This window comes from Podarcis melisellensis (assembly GCF_964234715.1).
Source record: "Podarcis melisellensis genome assembly, chromosome: 5".
NCBI classification, from domain to species: Eukaryota; Metazoa; Chordata; class Lepidosauria; order Squamata; family Lacertidae; genus Podarcis; species Podarcis melisellensis.
Genome location: NC_138537.1, coordinates 54,670,208 through 54,687,883, shown reverse-complemented (window position 1 = coordinate 54,687,883; position 17,676 = coordinate 54,670,208). Strand labels below are relative to the sequence as shown.

General features: G+C 42.7%; 2 protein-coding genes across 4 annotated transcripts in view; both read right to left on the bottom strand.

Moving 5' to 3' along the window:
- PSTK (phosphoseryl-tRNA kinase) overlaps nucleotides 1-17,676 on the bottom strand; it is a 69,865-nt gene that overhangs the window by 16,438 nt on the left and 35,751 nt on the right. The gene's annotated exons all lie outside the window — the stretch shown is intronic.
- The window catches only part of LOC309370690 (disintegrin and metalloproteinase domain-containing protein 9-like), a 33,585-nt gene that overhangs the window by 8,148 nt on the left and 7,761 nt on the right, over nucleotides 1-17,676 (bottom strand). For all 3 annotated transcript variants that reach the window (XM_081912674.1, XM_081912675.1, XM_081912673.1), the window contains exons 4-14: nucleotides 16,469-16,545; nucleotides 14,541-14,619; nucleotides 12,323-12,399; nucleotides 10,523-10,733; nucleotides 9,248-9,313; nucleotides 9,092-9,163; nucleotides 5,162-5,334; nucleotides 4,318-4,402; nucleotides 2,214-2,335; nucleotides 1,595-1,766; nucleotides 594-683 (exon numbers count right to left, since the gene is read on the bottom strand). In XM_081912674.1, coding sequence (XP_081768800.1) covers nucleotides 594-683; nucleotides 1,595-1,766; nucleotides 2,214-2,335; nucleotides 4,318-4,402; nucleotides 5,162-5,334; nucleotides 9,092-9,163; nucleotides 9,248-9,313; nucleotides 10,523-10,733; nucleotides 12,323-12,399; nucleotides 14,541-14,619; nucleotides 16,469-16,545 — 1,224 coding nt within the window. The remainder of the gene's footprint in view (nucleotides 1-593; nucleotides 684-1,594; nucleotides 1,767-2,213; nucleotides 2,336-4,317; nucleotides 4,403-5,161; nucleotides 5,335-9,091; nucleotides 9,164-9,247; nucleotides 9,314-10,522; nucleotides 10,734-12,322; nucleotides 12,400-14,540; nucleotides 14,620-16,468; nucleotides 16,546-17,676) is intronic.

Sequence of the window (17,676 nt, the reverse complement as noted above, 5' to 3'; positions counted from 1 at the left end):
TTCTGAAACCAGGGATGTTGGCGAATCCTTCAAGAAATGCAAGCAGAAATTGCAGGTGTTTGCTTATTCATCCTATATCTGGAACAGAAATTGATGCAGGATGCAATCGGTATTCGCCATTGGTGTTGTTTTCAATGTGCAAATGGTATGTAATTTATTATCTCCATGCCTTCCATTTGCATTGTTTCCTTTGCATTGAAATTAATGGTGTAGAATAACGTAATGATTACAAATGAATTATGTAAAATTTCACCCTAGAGGACACTGAAATGAATAGCACTGTTTTTGTCAGAAGCCAAACTGCAGTGGAATGGAAACAGCACTGCATAGGACAAGTACAAGGCGGAACAGAAACCAGTGCCTTCTTACATTCCTCACTGAACCAGTAGCTCAATTTTCCTTCAGCACTGGTTATGGGTCAGCATCCTTCGCCACACCTAAGCTAGCCTAGGGGGAGCAGGACATGCAGGGTGACACACACAGCTCTGTTCTCTAACACCTCATGGCTACTCCTCGCCCTCCAGTGGGCTTGCTTCTGGGTAAATATGCATAGCATTGTGCTGCACATGTACAGAAAGGGCAATCTAGCTTACCTGACACTTCTCACAGCACAATCCTTCAGCACACTCTGATCCAGCTTTTAGCTTGCATGTAGCAGCATCACAACAAGGGTTGGTGCACTCCTGTTAAGAAAAAAGACTTCATTTGGACACTTGAGTGCTAAATTGTCAAAAGCAACTGAATCCCTCCTTAGAGAGTCCCCTTCAACTGGGGGGGGGCACACATGTCTTCCGTTCTTTTTAGAGGCTTTGATTTGGAGGGCTGCAATTCTAACCCCCCATTTTTCAGGTAGAAAGCCCCATTAATTCACTAGGACTTGCCTCTGGGTAGATCTGGTCAGAATCACACTGCGTGTTTTAGTTTATTGCTTGGGAGGGTGGGCAGAGAAGAGAATTTGGCTGGGCATTCCTCCCCACCAGTTTCCATTGCAGTGAACCAGTGCTCTGTAGGAATCTTTTATCTTTGCTCCAGGGGCTTAGAAAGGGAACCAGGGGTGTGTGGATGTGAAGAGAGGGTGGTTTTTTTCTTGTACAGCTCTCTTTGTCTCAGGGCGCCTCTACCCCTTACACAGAACAAGGCAGAAGATGACTGAGGCACAGTGTTATAAATGGCAGTAAAACCTCCCGTTTCGTGATCCCTTCCTTCTTGACATGATTATTAAGTATTTACCTTTTGTTACACATGGAGTTCCCCTTGTTCTCATAACCCTTTCCTCTATCCATGCCTAACAGAGCAGGTGTGAGGGCACACTGCTCTAGGCAATGTGCACCATTTCTGCCTCCTGACAGAAATGGTGCACATTGCCTAGAGCGGTGGTAACCTCCACATCTGTCAGGGTGACAGGGTGGTCAAACAAAATACAAAACCTCCTCTTCCCCTGCCCTGTTCTTTGACTCAGTCTGGAGTAGCACTGGATAAAAAATTTCACTAACTCGCTGTTGCACTACACCAAACACAGGGTGGGGGTAGTGGGAGGAACAAATTAATGCACCGAATGCTGTATCTAAATAATATTAATTCAAGAAACACCTACTTCTGGTGTGCCACAATCACATTCTTCATTTTTATCCACAATGTTGTTGCCACAGGCAGGCTCTGTGTAAATATCACTTGGCTTGGGAGGATTTCGAAGACAGGTTCCTCTGCCTCTCAAGATGAGGTCCTCAAAATCATTGGCGCTGCAGCTGCTGAAGTTCTTGGACCCACTAGAAAGCACAAAATTGCCAGTGTTTTGCATATCTATTTGTCCAGACTATGAAGTAGTGCATTTTGACACTAGAAATCGTCTTATCAATATCAACTACTTCCCATTTTAAGGAATGAAAACTGTGTGCGCTTTTTGCAAAAGAAGGAAAGGAACAGAGCTGGGCCACCCATAAGGCCCACCTGAGAAGAGGGATTGACTGTTAAATCACTCTGAAAATCGTAGCTCTGTGAAGGGAATAGAAGTCTCAGCAAATCACAGCTTCCTGGATTCTTTGAGGGGAAGACATGACTGTTTAAAGTGGTTTGGTACTGCTTTAGGTGTATAGCGCAGATGTGGCCTTTGATGGATCTTAAGCACCAACAGAAGATTGGCAGATAGACCCCCAATCTACAGATTAAAAATAAATAATAGAAGTTGCTATAATAAAATAAATAAGAGCTCTTACTTATCTGAACCGTGCATAATGTATTGACCTGGACATCTTCCGTCATCATGATTCATTCCCAAATTGTGTCCTAGCTCATGTGCAACAACTGTAGCGTGAGCTATCACAGCGTCATGGTTAAACTGGCAAAGAGATCGACAGTGTTAGCATTATGTGAAGTGATAGAACCTCTGGAGCAACAGTTCCTCCTTGCCTATATGAACAGGGGGGAAACCATACACAGATACCTCATTTCTCTATTCTCTCTTCCCACACTCTCCTTCTGACATTAAAATTTAGACTGCAAATTCACTAGGGATCTATCTACTACCAGGAGCAACACTTCTGGTTAATCAAGAAAATCCCCTAGCGGGAAGTTAATTCAGGATCTTGGGAGAACATGGTTTATATCATATATCATATCATATTTATTTACTTAAAAAGCATTTCTAAACTGCTTAATATTTCAAAGACTTCCAAACAATGTATACTATTACATAGTAGATTTTGCATCCCATTACTGTTTTACAGATTAGCAGCCCATTTCCCCACAATCCATCATAGTAAAGGCAGGAAAGTTCTCTTTTCTTCACTCCATTTGCTTAAATGGAACAAGGAAATATGAATACACATCTATGGTTGTATTCAGCCTAGCTCTATGGAGAATGTTCCATCTGTGCAAGGATTTCTCCTTGTGCAAGGGAATGTTTGCCCTGTCTCCTGCCCACTAAATCAGTTCTGGGGTTTTCTCCAACCCTCTGGAGCAGAAATGGTGGTATGCAGAGCGAGACAGTGTGAAATCCCCTTGTCTTAGTGCTAATGTCTAGTTAAATAACACCCATAGGCACAATCGTATGAGAGACTTACCCGAGTAGTACAGGAAGAGCCAACTCAAGGTATATTGTTGTCTAGGCAAAAACTAATTATCTGCCCCCCTCCCTTACTGTATCGTTTCATGGAGGGGAGAGAGAGTGGTCGATTCTATTTAACACGTCATGAATAGTTCAAATAGAGCATTATAAAAAGAATACTGTAGTAAACTTCTGCCCTATAATTATTACTCATATTATAGAAGTCCATGTTCTACAATCTTTTATCAACTCATAATTAACTGCATTTGTCCAACTCGTGTTCATCAGCCCTCAGCGATACCAGCAAGCATGGAATCTAGAATCTAGTACTTTCTGCAACACCCTTAGCTTCCATTTTTAACACTGTCATTTTTTTTCTTATTTTAAAGCACAGCTCTTAAGCATTGATTCTATAGACACTTATTGGAAACAAGTCCCATTAAACTCAGTGGAGTTTGTTTCCAAGTAGAGATGTTGAGAACTGCACTGTGCAGTCCATGGGATATGCTTCAAAAAGTATAATCATGCCTTATAAAATCACAGAAACGTGTGCAAGAGGTTGGATTGATTTTAAAAATAAGAAAACATATACGGCTCTAATTAATTTTCATTTTTAATTGAAATAGAATTTGAGCTATCATAGTACCAGTGGCGTAGCGTGGGGGGTGCAGGGGGGGCCAGCCGCACCGGGCACAACATCTAGGGGTTAGGGTTAGGGGGCGCAAATCCATGGGTTAAGGGGCGCAAATTCACGGGTTGGGGGCGCAAATTACTTGCCTTGCCCCGGGTGCTGACAACCCACGCTACGCCACTGCATAGTACAAAATTAGATTCTCCTTCCCATTGCACTGCAGATAGCTATACCAGAAATTATCATTCTGCTCACTATAATCCTTTTTAATGAGTGGTTATTTTGTTTTGCTGTTGACTGCATGTCTAAACATATAATCAAGGCAAAAATTGACTGAAGCTCTGCCAAAATCAAGAACTGGACTAAATGTATACAATGTAGATGTAGGTATGCCTTTGCTAGGACACTTTGCTAAGACATCTTGCTTTTTCATTACATATCTGAAAAACATTTTTTTTGTAATCCAGTTTGAGATTCTGTTACTGTCAAACAGTATGTGTATGTATTTAAATAAAATAATTGATAAATATAACGAGCAACCTCATGGCAAATCTTAAGGTCCTGTTGAATTGGCTGGATTTGGCACGCATTTTCTACTTAATAGGCCAACATGTCCACAACTGAGAGAATATAGTGTACTTACTGTGCTGATTGACCCTCCGTGATTCGGACTACAGACTGTGCCAACAAAAGCCATTCCAACCGTTGCACCAAATGCACTTCTCCCTCTGCAATGCAGGAAAAGAATGAATGTAGTGCGTTTCAAATATGTTCTGGGCTGTGCAGTGCGATCTGTGACATCTAATATGGCATCTAACAGAACATACAAGAATTTCAACTTTCACATCAGAAAAAAAAACATGCTGAGTCCTCCTGCTTGCAGGAATAAGGTCAAGACCTGTATGTTAAAGTTCTTTCTGCTAAAACTTCAGGAACGTATAAAGCCCAGGTATGCGGAAGGGCTATGGTTCAGTGGCAAAGCACGAGAAAGGTCAAAGGTTCAAAGGTTTCTGGCATTTCCTTGCAGGGCTGGGAGAAACCCTGGACAGCCACTGACCAGTGGTCTGAGCAGCTTCCTAGATTCACATCTGTTCTGTGGCTGGGTGATGGTGGGGCTGGGAGAAATGTTCTCCTCCTCACTTAACACAACTATCAAGCCAGTCACTTTTGTTCTCAGCCCTATCCCTCTCCGCCTTGGATTAATCCATGAACCACAACCTCTCTTTAAATAGCGGCCAGTTCCCAAGATAAAAAAACAAGAACCCACACAAGGCACTCAACCCACATCTTCTGCCAGATTCTCAGAACTTAAAATTGCACACTCTGAAGGGGAAAACCAACACATGTGACCGGACAAAGCATATGAAGCATGCAGGTTAAGTGCAGTTTCCTAAACTGAGTTGTTCCCTTGGGCAGCAGAATCTCAAGAGTTCAAGGTCCCAGTCAGTAATCATAGATAGGTTTATGTAGAGAACGGGAAACCTTACATGATGAGGTGGCTGACATCATTTCGTGACCTCTTCAGGAGATTTGTCTCCCTCCAGGATGCGAATTTGCCCAGCACATCTCCAGCTGAACCACTATCCACATCTATAGGGTTTCCTTGAGTCCATATTTCTAGCCCAATTAGGACAACTTGTATATTTAAAGGACTGAACATCTGCACATACAAAATTGTCATTATTATGAAGATATAAGAATTTGATTAGGTATTGTTTCCCCCAAATCCTCGGTGTTTGTCCACCTCTACCCACCAAAGGAAGGTTGTGCTACAAGGAAGGTAGAGGAGCCACCTCTGCTTCATCTGCTCCCAGTAGGTATGCATTCAACACAGTAAAGACAACACATTCTTTGATGAATTGTGCTCCCCATCATGCATACAGATGTACATCTAAACAAGCTCTGCATATGATTCACATCCCACAGTCACCCAACCTTGAAGCATTTCACCAAAGGCCGTTGCTCCCAATGAGAATTGTATCTGTGTTGGGGAACAGGACTCTTCAGGAGTGTAATGGAATTTAGTGTAAGAAGCACACATTCACAAATGACCTAAAGTACCGTGATTGCCAAAACTGGCTTCATGGGCTCTTAAAAACCACACCAGGTTGCAGGGTGGTGGTGCTAATATTTCTAAGTCACAAGGAGCCTATGAGCAACTGTGGGGCTTGAGATATTAAAAAAATCCACAACATACTCAATGCAAAGGGACAGGAGTAGCAATTGACACTGCTGAAACAGTAGTGAAACATGGCTCCGCAATGCCTTTCAAGATGTAGGGAGCTGTGGTGGTGGGAGGTTACTGGGCAGTCCTGTCTAACTAGAGTTAACAGGGCATTAAGCCAGTTGGCAGAGCTCTCCACCTGATATAATTCCATTTTACACTGCTATGGTGTAAGTAAAAAGGTAAAGGTACCCCTGACTGTTAGGTCCAGTTGCGGACGACTCTGGGGTTGTGGCACTCATAATGCTGTCTAATGTTTTTTTTTTTTTAAGAACACCAAAGAAGTGGGCTCTGGCAACATTTTTATCACTAGTTATATCCCTAATTTCAAGAGTAATTTTACTGTTAGGCAGGGCCATCTAAAGCATATCCGGCGTCGTGGTGCAAAGCTCCTTCCGGCGCCCCCCCCCCCATTTCCCAGAGTTTTTTAGGGAGGACAGTGCTGCCAGCGGAGTTGGAGGAGGTGGGCAGTGGCTGGAGGGCAGTTCCTCCGGTGGGGAAGAGGCGAAGGCTGGCTGCGGCACCTCCCAGCTCAGCTGGCCACTTTGTGCCATGGTGGCCATGGCAGATGGAGGCTCCGGATGCAGCGCTGCTTCGGCGTGGCATGGCAGAGGGGGGCGAGGGCGGCGAGCTGATGACAGGAGGTGCTGCATCCAGCCTCTGCCTCTTCCTGGCGCCCTCCAAAACTTGACGCCCTGGCACACCGTGCCACTAGCCTCTTTGGGTAAGACGCCCTTGCTGTTAGGTACCGGTAAATCTGTGGTGCTTTTGTGTTGCTGGAGAAAGACACACACACAGAGAGAGGGAGGGAGAGAGAGAGAGAGAGAGAGAGAGAGAGAGAGAGAGAGAGAGAGAGAGAGAGAGAGCAAGAAAGGACACAAGCTGCAAATCTCCAGCAAACTTAGGTAGCCTTCAGGAGCACAGTGGGACCTATTTCAGAGTAAAGTTGCTTAAGATCAGCTGCTCTTAAACCTGCTTCCATGTACAAACAACACTCAGGAAGATAATGAGAAAAGCTCTCCATTAGCCCCAGGCCATGGGAGCATAGCTGTTTATCTCTATCAGCACTATTGAAAATCTGTCTTCACATTAGATGCCCTGTGAAGCATTTTCCAATCTCAAAGCTCTCTCTCTCTCTTAAATTAGGAGGACACACAAACCAACACACACCGTTGACTGCAAGGAAGTAATAATGAAATCCTTGCTTTTTAAGTTTAACAGTGGGATTACAGATACTTGGCCAGTATCAGGACTGATGACTCTTCAAATGGGAACTTCGTGATTTCCTGAATGAGTACCTGTTCTTCAAAAGCTCCCCTGGTTTGCCAAGTGAGTGTTCCAGTTTTCGAATGTTCTTTTGGAAGCCAAACACCCGATGGGGCTTCCGATTGGCTGCAGGAGTTTCCTGCAGCCAATCAGAAGCCGCAGTTTGGAAGTCGAATGTTTTGGAAGTCGAAAGGACTTCTGGAAAAAGATTCTGTTCGACTTATGAGGTACGACTACATAATTTTTTAATTGGAGGTCACCAGAATAAAATATTTTTTCCCAGAGATATCTTGACTGGATTCATTTTCTTTCTTTTTTAAAAAAATATTTGTATATGCATTTTTCAGTTACAATCAGTTATATTTATTTCCATTACATACATTTTCTCCTATCTCATCTCGTATGGACTTCCCAACCTATCTTTCCTTGACAACCTATTTCAGTCTCTTTGGTTTGCTGCAACTCTGAGTTTTCTACTCTTTTCCTCCTCTGTGCTTCACTTTTTGTTTTGTTTATTTGTTCATATGTTCATCCCTACTTGCAAATTTATATTTATACCACTTTGTTTTAGATACCCTTCTAGTTATTCCCACTCGCTTACCACTGTTTTCCTATTTGTATTTCTTATTTTGGCCGTCGTAGAGGCTACTTTGACATATTCTGTTAGTTTAAGCAACCACTGGTCCTTTGTCATGATTTCCCTGTCCTCTCACATTTTAGCATATAGTAACCTTGCTGCTAGGGATGCGGGTGGCGCTGTGGGTTAAACCACAGAGCCTAGGACTTGCCGACCCATGACGGGGTAAGCTCCTGTTGCTCAGTCCCTGCTCCTGCCAACCTAGCAGTTCGAAAGCATGTCAAGGCAGGAAGGTAAATGGCGTTTCCGTGCGCTGCTTTGGCTCACCAGACTAAGAAGCGGCTTAGTCATGCTGGCCACATGACCCGGAAGCTGTACGCCGGCTCCCTCGGCCAATAAAGCGAGATGAGCACCACAACCCCAGAGTCGGCCACGACTGGACCTAACGGTCAGGGGTCCCCTTACCTTTAACCTTGCTGCTGCTGTTGTGTAAAGGAAGAGGTTTTTAAACTTTATCTGGAATATGCTGTCCTGTTATAGCTAACAAGAATGCTTCTGGTTTCTTCGGGAAGGAGCATTGGAGCATCTTCTTTAGTTCTTCATAAATCATTCCCCGGATTATTATTTTTTGCAAGTTTGCATTGCCACCACACATAGATTAACATGCCCTCCTTGCCTAAACATTTCCAGCATAAGTTGAATCCTCTTTTATACATCTTAACCAGTTTACTAGGCATTAATTACCATCTGAAAATCATTCTTTGGATGTTTTCTCTAATTGTATGACATGCTGAAAATTTTATCATGTTGTTCCATAGTTTTTCCCAGGCTGATAGTTCTATACTGTATCCAAAATCAGATGCCCAATGAATCATTGCCTCCTTCGCCAACTCGTCCTTTGTCTCCCATTCCAATAAAATGCTATAGGTATTAGATAATAATTTTTTGTTCTTCCCTAGAATTATTTTCCCAAATTCTGATTCTTCTTCAAATAATTTTTCCAAGAGATGTCTTGACTGGAATCATTTTCATACATGCGCCCAGTATTTTCAGGCTCTCTTAAATATTCTGAAGGATCGCAAACCTAAATCTTACAGTTTTGTATGCTTTTGTTAAGCACAATTTTTGCTGACTCCACAGTATGCAAAGCCTGGCAATAAACAAAACGATTACACATCTGAACATAAGAAGAGCCTGATTCTGCTAAGGCAGGCCATGCAATTAGCCTCTGCACACTTACTAATTTGATATAATCCAGTTGCTGAAGAAAATATTACTGTTGTGTTTTGACATTTTCTGCAAAATAGTGTGATAAAGCACAGTCTGATGAATGTCTCTGTGATGACTTACCCCATCAACATAATTAGCCAGTTCTACTGTTTCCTTTTGTACAGCTTCAGCATCAGATTTCTTCCGCAAGTACTGAAACAATTCAAAATATAAGATGTTCTAGAGCAGGAAATTCAAATACTTTGGCAAAATGCATTGGGTTGAGAGAGAAATTACCCTATTTTTATCAACAACCATATACAGTTCGACATATCTCTTCTCTGGCAGAACGGCTCGCCTTCTCTGTAACAAGGAAAACAGACCACATGACATTACATAAATTTCCACACTGCATTTTTTTTATTTTGATGTACTTTAAATAGATAAGCTAACTATAAAAAGTAAATAAAATGTTTTAGGAGGTGCCAGGCATCTAAGGAAAAGGCCAATTCGTTGGCTGAACTGGCATTCTATAATTTTTCTAACGCACCATTGTAAGTTGGGGGGGGGGGTCAGTCTAGATTATGTCCTTGGATCTCATTCTGTGATCTTGTATCCAGTAAGGGTTAGAATCTAGTAGAAGAGGCTGTGGAACCTGCCAAACCAGTTCCTTTGCTAAGGTAATGGCTTTGACTGCTCAATTAAGTGCCCTAAAATCAAGATCTCAAAGAATAAGCAAGGCAGCAATAGCTACAACTAAGAGATGCTAGTCATTCTCCCCACTCATCTCATCTAGCTGGTTGTCACATGATTCTAGGTATAAGAACTATAGCAGGGGTCAGCTTTTTCAGCAGGGGGCTGGTCCACTGTCCCTCAGACCATGTGGTGGGTCAGACTATATTTTGGGGGGGGAAAGAACAAATTCCTATGCCCCACAAATAACCCAGAGATATATTTTAAATAAAAGCACATATTCTACTCATGTAAAAACACACTGATTCCTGGACCGTCTGTGGGCCAGATTTAGAAGGCGATTGGGCTGGATCCGGCCCCTGGGCCTTAGTTTGCCTACCCATGAACTAAGTAGATTGTGTGAGCAAGCGAAACATGCCTTGCTCTGTGCTGAGCCTAAACTGGACTTAGGGGTTCCCTGGAAACCAATGGGGAAGAAAGATCTATTGGAGCGCAATGCTGTAAGCCCTTCCATCCCATGCTCTCTCTCTCTCTCTCTCTCTCTCTCTGTGTGTGTGTGTGTGTGTGTGTAAATAAAACCATATATCTTAACAACACCACAATAATTTGACTCACCTGGGGTATGGAGCAAGCAGAAAGGTGTAATGCAAATTATCTGAGTAAAACTGAAATTAGTATGAAAATATCCTTTTCTATTTCATCCTTGCCCTCTTTTTATGGGAATATTTTAACTATGAAAATAAAGTATCACAGAGAGATTTGTTGGAAATAAACCACCAGTGTCAGTTAAAAACCAGAAAGGATTGCTGCTAAAAGCTGGAATAAAAAGTTTAGACAAGGTGGACTGTTTTCGAAAAACAATGTACAAATGCTTTTTACCCTTAGAATTTTGTCCGAATTGAAGGGACTGTGTGAGATATTTGTGTATTTGAGAAAAGTCTTTGTGCTCTGCTCGTGGTCATCATCTGGCACACCACATGAAAAGGGCTCATGGGGAGAGTTTTCTAATGCATAGAAGAAGTGCTCAAATCGATCTGATCCATTGACTGGTTCCAAGCCATATCGCTTGCCGCCAATATGGAGCATTCCCCTGAAACCACAGAAAGCAAGAAAAGTTACCTGGCCGTGTCCTGCTCACCCCTACCCACATCGATAGCAATTCAGCCTAAGTTAACTACTGCTAAACCATTCGTAGCAATAGCATTTATTACAACAATATATAAAATGTGTTAAGTTTCTCGAAAGGCTAGTCAAGTTAACTGTCTAGGCTGCCTACACCATAACCCATTAGTAGCACAAAAGTGTAATTCCCCCCCCCCCCTTAAACCAGGATCATTGATGCTCATATTCAACAGGTTGCATTCAATCTAGACTGATTCTAGATCCTGACATCTACAAGAATGGGGGTATGTTTCTTTGATGCACATTTGAAAACCATGATCAGGTTATCCGTGCCTTTTCTTCCCTGCACAGGTCCCAGGTGAATGAATGAATCACCCTGCTGGGATAGCTCAGTCGGTAGAGCATGAGACTCTTAACCTCAATGTTGTGGGTTCAAGCCCCACATTTTGCATTGCAGGGAGTTGGACTAGATGTCCCTTGTGGTCCCTTCCAACTCCGCAATTCTATGATTCTATAAGAAGGTTGACTGTGATCTTGGTATTCACCCTATTATAAGAATTTTAAGGTCATATATATATATATATAATAAATGTTCATAACTGTATATATAAACCACATGTCTGAAACCCCATAGAAAAGGTCCTGAACAAATTGACCTCAAATATTTCTCTGCAAGGTCAAAGTGGGAAACCTCCCCATTGTCTCTTTCCTCACAAATCCTGTCTTAAGGGCACATTCAAGATATGAACAGGGTGTGAGCCTGTGGCCTGTGACCTAGATTCAGGAATTAAGTAGTTATTATAACAAAAGAATGGCCAAAACCCAGATACCTGCAATCAGGTAACTTGCCAGACAGGAGATAAACAACACACTCAGATTTCTGTTGTGGATCACCTTTTCTGTGTTGTATGTATGATGTATCTGAGGGGTGGTCTTGGGCTACACCCCTTCTGTGATGTATGTATGATGTTTCTGGGGGGTGGTCTCGGACTCCAGGGTGGGCAATTAAAAATGTCTATATAAGGGCGGGCACACCTTTGTTCTGGATCCTCCTCCTCTCTCCTGCGTGTGGGGGAGCACCCTGTTGCAACAGTTACGATAATAAAGATCAGGCTTAGTAGCTGCTTTGCTTCTCAATATTCTCTGGTTGGTCTCTGTTATTTTCTCATACCGATAGAACCCACAAAAGGACTCTATATGGGCTCTTGGGTACCCCATAAGGGGAAAGGAACAATTTTTTTTCTTATATCAATCAACACAACATTGGGCAGGTGGGGTTACACCCCTGCATTGCAAGGACCACTTCCATTTGTTTTCAAACAGCTGTACTCTGAGCCAATGGAGAATCAATTTGCAATAAGCTCCCCCCCCCCCCCCGGAATGAAACTGATTTCTCAAGAAGTGCTCTACAGGGGCAAGAAATAGGCAATAGATCTCGATTGTGTCTGGAATATGTAGCAAAAGCAAGCGCTCAGACTCCCATTGATTCTAAAATAAAATTTCAAACAGATTAAAACGTATTTGCCTCAAAATGAAGTTAGAATGAAAAGGTAGTACCTAAGGCCATCACAGGTACTGAGAGCAAGCAGAGAGTCCTCAATCCCTTCAACAACTCCACGGTAATAACAGTGGGCCTGAAACCAAACAATTAATAGTGTTTTTCTTATGCAAACAACAGACGCAACCTGTAATTTGGTGTACACAACTATGCTATGTTTACTCAAATTGGCACATACACACACACACACTATGTAGTTTTCTGGATTCTGATGCAACTGAAATGCCAGTGGAAAACAAAATAGGTTTAAAGATGCTCTCAATGCAATTTTTAAAAAAATGCAGTATAAGCATAGATAATTTAGAAACATTGGCCAGCAAGTGCTCCAATTGGAGAATAGCCTCTACCAAAAACGTCATCTGAAGGCAGGCCTGTTTAGGGAAGTTTTTATGAATGATGTTTTGATGTATTTTTAATCTTTTGTTGGAAGCTGCCCAGAGTGGCTGGGGAAACCCAGCCAGATGGGCGGAGTTTAAATAAATTATTATTATTACTACTTACTCTGAAGAAGCACGAGCTCAGGGAGAAAGGGAGAAACATGCTAAGAGGAAGGCATGTTTGGCAATTCCTCATTGTGATCAACTCCCGCCCAGAAACCTATGTCCCACTGTGGAAGGACGTGTGGATCCAGAATTAGCCTCCACAGTCACGGACACACTGTTAAGACCATATTCATGGAAGACAATCTTACTCAACTACAAGTGATTGCCAAATAAAGAAGAAGAAAAAATTGATCCAAACCATAGCAAGGACTGTGTTTAGCAGAACACAATGCAAGGGCAGGTCTATAAACTCCCACTGCGCTTTGGAAGTGAGTTGATCCAACCTCTCTCTATTCTCTCTTATTCTGGCCAGTAATATTACAGTTTCTAAGCCATGTTTTCCCAAACTGGTGCCCTGCAGGCTCAAAACAACAATAACATTTGGAGAGAATCAGGTTGAGGAAGGCTGTTCCAGGTACATGAAGCATTTTTAACCAACCATCTTATAGCAGTTTAGAGCAATTTAAACCAAATTCAAGAGAGACAGTGTGGTGTAGTGGTTAAGAGCGGTGGACTCATAATCTGGTGAACAGGGTTCGCGTCTCCGCTCCTCCACATGCAGCTGCTGGGTGACCTTGGGCCAGTCACACTTCTCTGAAGTCTCTCAGCCCTGCTCACCTCACAGAGTGTTTGTTGTGGGGGAGGAAGGGAAAGGAGAATGTTAGCCGCGTTGAGATTCCTTAGGGTAGTGATAAAGCGGGATATCAAATCCAAACTCCTCTTCTTCTTCTTTAACAAAGGGCTCATCCAGACTGGCTCTTGACCAATGCCTAGAAAGCACTGTCCAAGCAGTTTTCTGCTTCTCCTGCATTTTTGGGCACGGGTCTAAGCAGTTTTGCCCTTGCTCCACTGCTTTCCACCAGAAAACCTGCTCTTTAGTAATAAAAGTAAAGGGACCCCTGACCGTTAAGTCCAGTCGCGGCTTACTCTGGAGTTGCAGTGCTCATCTCACTTTACTGGCCAGCATGACTAAGCCGCTTCTGGTGAACCAGAGCAGCACATGGAAATGCCATTTACCTTCTCGCCGGAGCGGTACCTATTTATCTACTTGCACTTTGACGTGCTTTCGAACTGCTAGGTTGGCAGGAGCAGGGACACAGCAATGGGAGCTCACCCCGTCACAGGGATTTGAACTGCCGACCTTCTGATCAGCAAGCCCTAGGCTCTTTAGTAATAAATCAGAGCAATTGCCAATCTGGAGAAAAGCTGGTGGATGGTTGCTGTGATTCAGCGGTAAAGATCAGGTTTTCCGGGGTGGGGGTGGGGAGGAGTGGCGAGGCAAGGGCTTGTCTCGATGAACCCTAAGTTTTTACTCTGCATAGACTGTTGAAATTACTAGACATAGCTAAGTTACATCCATTTATGTCAGCAGGCCAATTCTGAGTAAGACACAGTTGAATAGTGCCCCCAGGGAGTTGTCTCTCTATCTCTCTCACACACATACCTTTTTCTTTTTGTTTAGCCATAAAAATACCTTTCTTGAGGTGGCCAAGAAAGATAAAGGTATCAGGGGTGTGAGACAATGTCCTGGGGCACTATAGCTGCTTCAGAAGGGATTACATCACCTGTATCCTCATTGAAATCAGCCAGTTATTAATCTATAGCAGCCTAGTGAATCAGTTGTTGCTAAAAGGGGTCTCTCCATTATGGAGGGGGTCTTCCACCATTACTGTACCTTAGCTTTGAAGGGAGTAGTCTCCAATTTGCCATCTTTTCTGTAGGTATATAGTATAAAATTCTCACCAATAAGGTTTCTGAAAGCATAAAAATACATTGCATGTGATCTTATGTTGGTTTTCTTTTCCTTACTGCATTATCTGCAGATCAGGAAAATCTGAATTTAATGTGGGGTAGTACAGGCTGCCCCTTGGATGAGGACAACATCATGTGGACAAGAAGGAAAATATGTGAGTGTGGGTTTTAAACCGCTTTGAGGTTTCATTACAATCAAGTGGTGCATAAATATAGTGAAATAAAACAAATACATAAATGCATTGAATCAATTTTAAACTGGCGTGTTTACACAGCCACACTCCACTCTGACCACTATTAGTATTGACTGGTGATAATTTTAAGCTTTTCCAGGAACGGCGCCTTTCTGATACTGAAGACCTGGTTCATAAGATTGCTGTGCTTATTGCCTTGTGGGCAACTATTTGATCTGCTAACTCTTTGTTTTGTTGCCATTCTAGCCTGTTGATATGTTGCAGTTACCTGTTCCAGAGTTACCTGCTCCACATTTATCAGGATGTGGTTTGGGAAGAACCTCAACTACCCTGGCGTTTTACACTTGAGATGAATAATTTTAGGACTCACTTTATTTCTGCGGTTCTGAACTGTTCTGAACTGTTTTTAACATTGTGTTTTAATTGTTGTAACCCACCCTGGGACCTTAGAGTAAAGGGAGGGTAAATACTGATACTTATAATAATATTTTTTTTAAAAAAAAATATTGTTTTGCTTAGATCTCTTTCTTAGAGATCCTGAAATGATCCCAACAATTTCCCCACGTCACTCTTTATGACACAGAGCCTAATGGAGAGGGTATGTAGTTTAGGGGTATTCCTGGATTCCTTTGCTATGACTTGAGGCTCAGGTTGCCAAGTCAGCTGGATTCAAATGAAGTTCAGTCACAACACACCCTTCACTGCTCCCATCCCAAAATTTCTCTGCTGCATCCAAAGGTAAAGGGACCCCTGACCATTAGGTCCAGTTGCAGACGACTCTGGGGTTGCGGCGCTCATCTCACTTTACTGGCTGAGGGAGCTGGCGTTTGTCTGCAGACAGCTTCCAGATCATGTGGCCAGCATGACTAAGCCGCTTCTGGTGAACCAGAGCAGCGCACGGAAATACTGTTTACCTTCCCGCCAGAGCGGTACCTATTTATCTACTTGCACTTTGACGTGCTTTCAAACTGCTAGGTTGGCAGGAGCACAGACCGAGCAACGGGAGCTCACCCCATCACGGAGATTTGAACCACCGACCTTCTGATCGGCAAGCCCTAGGCCCTGTGGTTTAGACCACAGTGCCACCCGCATCCCAAGATAGCTTGTGTTAAAAAATTAGGCCAGGATCTAGAGACACCTGTACCCATGTGTACCGTACTTCTGCATGCACCCAGAAGAAAGCGAAATTTCTCCCTTTCTGGTACAGCCTCTCATTCCTCATAGGATGCTATGAGGCCACTGGAGAGGCACATCAAGGGCACTGAAGGCTGTTTCTGGAAGGAGGAAGCTGAAAAGTCTGCTTGCATGCACAGAGAGCACCATACTACATGGATCCTGCTACATGGGTCCATATTGGGTCTAACAGCTAAGTTCACCACAGATGGATTGTTTAATATTTTCCAAAAGAAAAGTATATATTAAGTATACAAATGAAAGAGCCATGTACAAATATAAAAAAAATTCTCAGCTGCTACACCTTGCCTCTCATTCCTGATAATTTGTACACAAATACACATTTTAATACAAGCTATAAAAAAATCCCTTCCCTTGTAGTCTGCCATTCAACAGTACTCGTCCCAGTGAGATTTCATTGCAAATATTATAGCAACTAAAATAAAACATGAAAAGGCCTTAGAATGGTATACGTAAAACATACTTATTTTTCTTTAATTTCAGGATATATGTTCCATTTCCAGTTTGGATCAAGTAAGACAACTGATTATCTAAATGCTCCTGAAAAATAAATCACATGCAAAACATAATACGCAGTTCTTTAAATCTTCATAAAACCAGCAGTGCCTCTTAACAAAAACAAATTGCTACAGCTTTGCTCAGTTTTCTAAACAGGCAACAAATCTGCAGAATTCAGTCTAGCAGGGCATTGCACACTCTAGCATTAATTCCTACCAATTAGTTCTTTATATTTACCCATTATAATAGATCCTCTGCATTTTTGGGGGGGGGGGGGTTACACGAGCTGCAGCTGGTGCACAATGTGGCTTCTACTGCTGACACAGCTACAGCATCAGCCTATTCGAAGAGCACAGCACAAGCACATTCAACACTGTGTGCTGCCTGTCAGCTAAAATTATAGTTGTAGCTCGCTTTGTAAACCTACCAGGATACAGTACAGCTCAGCCTTCAGGAATGACATTGCACTCCTTCAGGCCACTGATCATGGCCAGAGCACTGCATTTGGCAAAAGGCATAGTTGCCTTATTAATACATGTTGGAGTGCTCTCAGTATCCAACAAAACAGAAACATGGGAAGCTGCCTTATCCCAAGTTAGACCATTGACTCATCTCCCTCAGTATTGTTGATAGTGACTGTCAATGGCCCTCCAGGCTTTCAATCAGGATCTTTCCCAGGGGATTAAACCTGGGATCTTCTGCAAGCAAAGCATTTGTATTTGTATTTGTATGTGTTCTACTACTGAACTATGATCCCTCCCTGGATCCATTCATGCCGGGGAATTGTATTATGCTGGCACAGCTCTTCTTTCACCTGATCCTTTGCTCTGCTAATGTGGTGGGACACAGATTGGGACCTGAAGTCAAACATGCTTATCTTGTTTATAAACATTATGGAAGAACCCCCTTGCAAACAAATCTGAAGGAAGGCTCAATAAACACCAGACATCGTATAACCTTCTCCCAAACTTTGTGCAAACAAATCACGAGGAACGCTCAGGAAACCAGACATATGGAAGCAAACTCAGTTCCAAGATGGAGACCGCAACGGGGGCTGAATAAGGCTGTGTATGTACTCCTGTTTTCTCTGCATTCAGTGCAATTGTCTGGGAAGCAGTGTACATATCACTTTAGCCACATGTCATCTATCCTGTATTTTTAAAATGAAATACT